The sequence below is a fragment of the Apium graveolens genome, chromosome 4 (genome assembly GCF_009905375.1).
Source record: "Apium graveolens cultivar Ventura chromosome 4, ASM990537v1, whole genome shotgun sequence".
NCBI classification, from domain to species: Eukaryota; Viridiplantae; Streptophyta; class Magnoliopsida; order Apiales; family Apiaceae; genus Apium; species Apium graveolens.
The window spans coordinates 113,270,283-113,278,856 of record NC_133650.1 but is presented as its reverse complement, the minus strand read 5'-3'; the positions used below and the strand labels follow the sequence as shown (position 1 = coordinate 113,278,856).

Here is an 8,574-nt window from a genome sequence, read left to right as displayed (position 1 = left end):
AATCAACATCATCGTGAAGAATTTCTTCTTCTGTTTCTCACCCCTGCATTGTCCTTGATTCGTAAATTTACCTTTTTGTTCGTATAATCGATTTATGCGTTATGACCTGCTAACTAGTCCACACCTAATATAACATCAAATTCTCCTAACTTGAAAGGTATCAAGTCTCATAAAAGTGATGTCCCGATATCTTGATGTCATAATTTGGACAAACTTGATCAATAGGAACCTGATTCCCATTTAGCTAACTTTATAATTAACGTTTCACCCAACCATTGGACTTCACAACATAACTCATCAATAAATTCTTCGTAAATAAAAGATCTTATAGCTCTAAAATCAATTAAAACTTTTGCATTTACGGAGTTCACAAAAAGCTTACCTGCAACCACGATCGGATTTTGTACTGCATCCTTCATTGTCATATTAAAGGTCCTTGCCTTAGGCTAATTCTGTTGCGGTGGTGGCGATGGTGGCAGTGGTGCCATAATCCTTGGAACATTTGCGGCTGCAACTAGCCCTTTACAATTCTTGGCGATGTGCCCTTTCCTTCCGTAATGAAAATATGTGATATCTGCCTTCCTTATTGGACACTCATTAGAATAATTCCCCTTCTTCTTACATCAGAAACATGTGACATTTGTCTTATTACACACCCATATATGCTTTTGGCCGCAAGTCTTGCATTTTGGAAATAGTGGGTTGGCTACCCTCTGTTGATTCGTGATTTGGAAACGATTACCCGGTCCTCTATTTCCCTGATATGACCTTCTGAAATATATATTTGTCTTAGCTTGAAAACCCGGCTTCTTATTAAACCAATTCTGAAAATTATCTTGTCCCCTTCCCTTATGTGACATCTCACTTTCACCTTCAATAATCATGGCCTTTTGAACAACTGCTATATACATCGTTAACTTAAAAATTGCCACTCCGCTTCGAATCCATGACTTTAATCCCTGTTGGAACCTTTTCTCTCGCTTCTCCTCCGGATCTACCTGTTCTGGTACAAACCTGGATAACTCAGTAAACTTCGCTTCATATTCTGCCACTGACAAGTTCCTTTGCTTTAATTCCAAAAACTTCAGCTCCATCTGATTTTTTATATAACGCATGAAATACTTTTCTAGAAAAAATTCAGTAAACCTTTCCCATGTAACGATCTCAGTTCCCTCCAAAGCTTTCTTCGATTCCCACCAATAATTGGCTTCACCCTTAAGAAAATAACTAGCAAACTCAGTCTTCTGGTCTTCCCCATCCTTTACTAATGCAAAAGCTTTCTCGATCTCTTTCAGCCACGTCCTAGCCTTAGTTGGATCCGTAGAGCCCTCAAACTCTGGTGGTTTTACTGCTTGGAATTTCTTGAAAGTAACAGCAGGTATGACTTGTTGTGGTAATTGTTGTGGGTTTTGCGATTATTGTTATTGGTGTAATAGCTGTTATTATTGATATTGTTGTTGTTGTTGTATCTGTTATTGTATCATATTCATTTATTGTTGCATAAGGTTTAAAATCTGGGTCATGGATGGATTGGTCTGTTCCTTAGGGTCATTATTTTGTGTTCCCTGACCCGGTCTTTCGTTTGGGTGCCATATTCTGGTGGTAAGACAAGCAATTTATTTAATAATCTGCTAAACAATTTATAATCAATAAGTACAGAAATAATATAAACTTTTTACTGGAACAAGAATTTAAACAATTCAAACTTTTTTTTCCAGTCTTATTCCTCATAGAATCATTAGAAAATAACTTGCTTGTCCTCTCACAGGTCAAACATAATTTGGAAATATGAAAAAGGACTACGGGATATATAAGGAAATGTAAATAAAGTAGAAGCTGAATAACGAAAAACTGAAATTTAAACAAAAGAGGTCTACAAAAGGGTTTATTTTATATATAATCAGCACACCAGCAACAGGTATGAGTGCTTGATATAAGGTGCTAGATACTACTAGCTAACAAGTCTAATAAACCAAAAGCGTGAGATATACACACCTAATCCCACTACTACAGTCTACGCATGCCTCTATAAAAATATCATACATATCTAACATTCAGTCTCTCTCAAAGTAGCTATGTCATCAACGGTTCGACCGAGATCTCTACCCTACCTCCTCAAGGAGTGCAACAAGTATCGCCTCAGCAAGCCTGACTGCATATTTATAGTCTGCATAGGAGTAATCCCCCTCATGAACCATCGTCTCTAAATCGCGAGAAGCAACCCTGTCTATCTGTCCGATCCTCTCCTGCAGAAAATGATCCGGCTCTAATGCCGCTATATGTCCAACCTCTATGTGGTCAATCATACCCAAGATCTCCCTACACTAAACCCTCCACAAGTCATGGCCCTCACTCAAAGTAGGATAGTGTCTATAAGGAACAGTGCAAGGCTCTCCAATATGTCTTACAGATCCTTTAGAGGTAGCCCCAAAGGCCTCATTAACACCCTGTTGTGCAAAGTCTGGACCTGGGTCTAATGGTACACCCTGCTCAACCTGATGGTCCACCTCCTGCTCTTCTACTGCCTCTACCACTGGCATCTGGAATACTACTGGAGCTGGTGCAAATACTGGCAATAGTGCGGATGCAACTACCGATGCTGGTTGTAGAGCAAATACCGGTGGAGGAACTATAAAACCTGATACAGGTGCTACCTGGGGTGGAATAATGGGTACATGTCTTCATCGTCGACGCTCAGATGAAGTCTCCATCTGGTAAAATAATCATGACATAAATAAAGTTAACCTTCTATTCCAAAAATCGAACAAAATCCTATCCTATTTCCTAAAATAACTCAATTTATATATATATATATATATATATATTTCATTACAACTCTATTCCTATCTTATGTGATCTTCTTATCATATCTTAATCATATTGCTCTTGTTTACAGACCAAAACCTACAGCTCTGATGCCAAACTGTAACGCCCTCCAAATCCGGGGTCTAGATCTGGGGTTTACTTGCCAATTACTAATATAAATTAACATGTATAATAGATATGAATAAACATGCATCTAACTCCATCCAACTTTTAATATCCGGGATATATCGTGTAATTATTTTTGATATTAAATAATTATTATGTGTGTTCAGTATCTATTCTGTGAGTTAATTGTTAAGTGTTATTTGTACTTGGATATTCAAAAATAATATTAATTGAGTATTTTAATTTTATATGTCCAAAATAAAACATAGATAATTTTCATATCTTCCTAATTATTTTTATGTTGATTTATGGATTTATAAGGATCATATGAAATTTATAAAATCTTTTTCCGAGTATTTAAAATCTATTTTATAAAAACGGGAACCAACTGACGTCAACCGTTGTTACGTTTTTGGAACCCGAAACTCTTCCGAGAACTCCTTCCTAACCTAATTGTAATATTCTGAGCATATTCCATGTTTCGACTTTTTCGATCCGGCGTACGGTTTATTCTGCGCGGGTCCCGGCGCAATATTTTCGATACAATATTTATTTCGGTAAATCAATAAAACCCGTATTTTCGATAAACGGGAGCTTTTTATTAAACTATCCCAATTATCACTTCGTAGTACGTGTAACCAGGCACTGAGACCAAGACCGCAGTACAAATTGTACTGATTTGGATAATTATCCCGAAAATCGATACCGTTTGGATCAGTTTTTATAAATAAACGTATCGTTTTATATCCAGAATGATCCAACGGGATACTAATTTTCCGTAATTATAAATAGCCTTTTTCCGTATTTTATTTCGTATCAAAATCATTTGCAGATAGTTAATTTTATAATTTTCAGAGAAAAACCCTAATTACATAAACTGTTCTAAGAATCAAACAGCAAAACGAAGGCGTTACCAATCTCTGTTTTCAAAACTTGAGTAACCAAAACGAAGGATTTGAAGTGTTATATCAGATTCTGAGCTTTGTTTCACTGCAGAATCAAAGGTTTATTTTCTGAAAAATTATTTATTTTCGAATTTATTTTATTAAAAATATGAATTTTTGTTCGGATGATTGTTTGTATGATTTGATGATTGCATGTTGTAGAGCTTGTTTTTCTGATGATTTTCATATGTCATACGTCTGATTTGGAGTTCAATAACATGCTCAAAAGTGGGTTTAATTTTCGAATTTCAAAATTAGGGTTTATAACCCATATGAATGTTTTCAATTGAAATTTGGGGGTTTTTGATTCAGGGGTTATTAGCTGTTGATTTATAGTGGGTTGTGTTTCTTATAAAATTTACAATCGATTGATATATAGCTCGTTAACAGAGGATGCTTGAATCACAGGGAGTTGTGATTTTAAAATTCCCGATGTTCGCCGGAAACCGGCGATGTTCTTGGCCAATTTCCGGCCAGAACAGGGATGATTAGAATATTTTGATTGCATGAACAAGTTCCTGGTGTTGTGTAGTGTTGATCTGGAGGTGTTGGTGGGGTGAGGACGTCGGGATCGTCTTCTCCGGCCACCCCCGATTTCCGGCGACTATAACTGCAAAATTGCAGTTTAGTCCCTGTACTTTTGAAAACGATGAAGTTTGGTCCCCCAGGTTTCCAGACTTTGCAAAAATAGGATTCCTGTTTATAAAATGTTTAAAAATCATATTTCCTATTTATTTTTATTATAAAAATTCATTTTTAATTTCTGAAAATTCTGAAAATTATTATTTTAATTCTGAAAATTATTTTTAATTCCAAAAATAAATCTGAATTAATTAGTTAATTAATTCAGTTAATTTTTGATCGATTAATCGGTCAATTAATTTGGAAATTAATTGATTAATCGATTTAATTAATTATTAATTGATTTTAATTAATTATTTAATTAAATATAATTACTTAAAAATGATTTAAAAGTTCCGAAAAATAGTTCCGAGCTTTAAAATATTATTCTAAATTATTTCCAAGGCTCGATAATTAGTACAAAATAGTTTCGGAGCCAGAATTGGCCAACTGAACCCTGTTTATTATTCTGAAATCAATCCAACGACCCGTTTTAATTCCGAAAAATATTTTAAAAATTATTTTAAATATCAGAAAGCCTATTTATGACCCGAGACTTCTTTATAAATAATATATCATTGATTACATGATGTATTATGTGTTATATGTGACTTGTTGATTAACTATCAGTCTATATATTCGGTGTTTATTTGATTATTGCATAACTTTCAATCTGTTAATCGGATTTGGTTAAAACGAAGGGTAGACAGAAGTATGTGTTGAATAGAACTCTATGAGTCGATTATTGATAGATGTTTATGATATGTGAGCAGAAGAGGCAAGGCGTAGAAAAGGGAAACAGGTAGTTGAGGAGTATGATGATTGTGATTGGAAGTGAGTGCAGAATAGTAAGCTAGTACCAGGCAAGTGTTCTGAACTTTCTCGAGATATTGTAGTACTTGATAATCCTGTGATATTGCAAGTGCTTTAAAGCACAGAAACCTAAACCCTGATTTCAGTTATTGATCTTGAGCCATGAACCTTATTCTTTCTAGACTATTGATTGTTGTATACTCAAACACGAACCTCAAGTATACGATACTACTCCACAAATACATGCAAACAAAATTCCAAACACTAAACTGAATTAATTATATACTCAAACATTGTATCCTATGCTTTGAAAGCCCAAATCTTTGAAACCCTGAAATGTTGATTCCTTTATTATCCAATTCTTTTAATACCAGCATCCAAGCTTTTAAATTATTTTATTGATCCTTACAAGGATTGAAACCCTTTCATTGTTAAACACTCATTGTTGTTAATGATTCTGATTATTGTTTATTATTGCTTATTCTGTTATTATGTTAGAATTGGATTGTTTTTATAAAATTGTGGACCAGATTCGTGGTCAGACCATATAATGGTCAAGTTAGGCCAATGTTTGCCTTGGATCCAGTAGTTAGAGCAGTGCTGTGTGCCTTGCTCGGGGTTAGTGCGTGACTGATCAGCAGCCTAACCCTAGTTTTTAAATTAAAAGTATAATATCCAATTCTAAATCATAATCCATTATTCACTTGATATCATAATCATGTTCACCTGATGATCATTATTCTCAGTTTTGTCATTGTGACTTGCTGAGCTAGTTAGCTCATTTGTGCGATGTTGTTTATATTCTTTCCAGCTAAAAAGGAACCAGTTGGTAACGAGGATCCCCAGTCCAGTGCGAGAGCTAGGGGTTCAGGTTGAGAAGGCTGAGCTAGTAGGCTTCTTTTGGAATAATTTAAGTCTGTAAAAGTTTGTAATAAAGTTTAATACTCAGTTTGAGTTTGAATGGTTGGGATTTGAACGATATGTAATATAAGTAGATGTGTAGCTTGTGTGCATACTTTAACCTGTTGCGATCCATGGTAGTTGGTAAATAGGGTCACTGCGTATTATTGTTATTTTTATTATTGTTATAAGCAGGTTATAAATAAGATGTGTGTGTGTGTGTGTGTGCGTGGACCCCAAACTTCTCACCCAGGTTTGGAGGGCGCCACACAACTACTCAGGATCTTTTCAGTTTATGGTATGAAATAAGAACATAAACATAACTATTATTACATTCCAAATTAAAATTCTCACACAACTTTGATAGGAAACATATTACATTCCCACATGTATAATTAAGTTTTACATCTAATTCAGTTTTTAACACATATGTACACTACACAAACTATATCTGAGCTGGTAACTCAAAGCTCTCTTCCTAGATTGGTGTTAACATTCTTGGTTCCAGAGGGTCCCGCCTTCTCAATCGCTTCTTTACTATATGAGTGTGAACAGGCTTCATTCTCAAGTTTTACTGAAAGATAAATGAAGTAACAATAAGCGTGAGCCATAATTGCTCAGCAAGTCCATATTATATATATATCAGTATCAACAAAAGTAAATCAGATGAATCTGATAAAGGATAGATAAGTAATCTCAATAGATATCTGATTATTTTTACAATTAATAAGGAATGTCGCTGATGTCGATTAACAATAAACTAGACTGGACACAAGAACCAACATATGTACTATAACCTATTGATCAGTCAAGATAGTACAGACCTATGGCCATCCGTATAGATACACCATCATATCGGGTACCCAGGCCTCTGGCCTTAATAAACAAAGGGTTTAGTCCATCCATGTACCCATTCGTAACCATCCAGTCCATAAGGTACGCATCTAGAACAATCAGTATGCTATGATGTTATCCCAAGATCACGATTTGTACCTAGATATAGATAGTAAATAATCAACGGGAATATGAATGGAACCGTTCGTTTATCTATGATAATAAGAATTATTGTAGAGATAATATCAAAGGAACAATAACTAGATTGCAATAAACCCGAAAAAAGGTCATATGCTCAAGATATCAATAATTATTATAATGAAGGATCAAGAAATATGCATACTAGCATAATTTATAGCCGATATAAGAATAAGTACAGTAATTTACTATTCTGAAATTAGAATAGGGGAGAAAACTTTCCTAGTACGTGATTAAAACAAACTCTACCTAAATGTTAAGTCAGCAACACTTCCAAATACCACATTCTCTTTATCGAATCCTTCTAGGCAGATAGGATACTGCTAGTTAGTCTTGGCTTGTACTACCTCATTCTATTTGTATCTATAAATGAAATATACTAATTTAATTGGCTTGTACAATAAATGAACATCAAATTTGTATCTGTTTACACCCTATCGTCTAGCTGTATAATAATAATTAACTCGCAAAATAATTAAAACTAACATTTAGGACTCAACTATACACATAAATCACATAACACATGAGTCAGGTAGTCACAAAGGTTATTAAAATATTGTTAGAATTGAAATCGGGTCATTATTCAGATTTTTACTCAATATTAGACTCGTATTATAATTTTATAAATTACTTAACCCGTTTTTCTAAAATAATTTAGGTCTATAAAAAAATATCGAAAGCCGATTCATTTCTGAAAAATATTGAGATTGAAAACTATATTTATCGGAAACATATCATTTTTCTATTTTTAGGAACGCTCGTTTCATTTAAAGCGTATAAACGATTCGATTAATATTTAATTCAAAAGAATAATCAAATTATTATTCAAAATAACTCATCATTCAAATTACTTAATTATTAATTATGTTTTTAAATATTTATTTAGGGAATCATAATTAAAAATTATTTTTTCATAATTTTTGGAAATTAAATAAAGGTAAAATAAATTATTATTTAAATAAATTGATTAATTATCAAAATATTTAATCAATTTAAATATTTCTAGCAATTAGCCGGAAAATTTCCAGAATCCGGCAACTAACCAGACCTCCGGCGACTTCGATTCAGGCCAAAAACACCACCGTTTGGTGTGATTTTTATTTTGTTTCAATCCTAAACAACATCAACAACTTAAATCAGCCATCAACTGACCATAAATATCTCTGAAACTCATTCTCCTTCCAAAATCAACCAAAATCCGGCCAAACATCGTTTTGGCGGATTTATACATGAAACCTTGAGGATGTTTGGCCGAATTTGTACATCAAACCTTGAGTTTTATAGCTTAAATCAAAGCTTATTAACTGTATAATCAAACCCCTATCACCAAATA

The 8,574-nt window shown here is 33.9% G+C and overlaps 1 protein-coding gene across 1 annotated transcript; it reads right to left on the bottom strand.

The window, feature by feature from the left end:
* Positions 1-446: 446 nt before the first annotated feature.
* Positions 447-2,306, bottom strand: LOC141718878 (uncharacterized). Its single transcript, XM_074521252.1, has 3 exons — positions 2,112-2,306; positions 711-1,361; positions 447-617 (listed from the first exon to the last, which is right to left on the bottom strand). The coding sequence occupies exons 1-3, from the start codon at positions 2,304-2,306 to the stop codon at positions 447-449; spliced, it is 1,017 nt and encodes a 338-aa protein (XP_074377353.1).
* Between the last annotated feature and the right edge of the window lie 6,268 nt (positions 2,307-8,574).

What these genes read in the sequence shown, in the direction of transcription:
- LOC141718878 (XM_074521252.1), bottom strand. Translation starts at nt 2,306, where the DNA reads ATGATTGACCACATAGAGGTTGGACATATAGCGGCATTAGAGCCGGAT. An exon ending in TTGTTGCACTCCTTGAGGAG is followed by an intron (nt 1,362 to 2,111) that starts GTAGGGTAGAGA and finishes GTTACTTTCAAG; the next exon opens with AAATTCCAAGCAGTAAAACC. An exon ending in AAATCACGAATCAACAGAGG is followed by an intron (nt 618 to 710) that starts GTAGCCAACCCA and finishes TTCTGATGTAAG; the next exon opens with AAGAAGGGGAATTATTCTAA.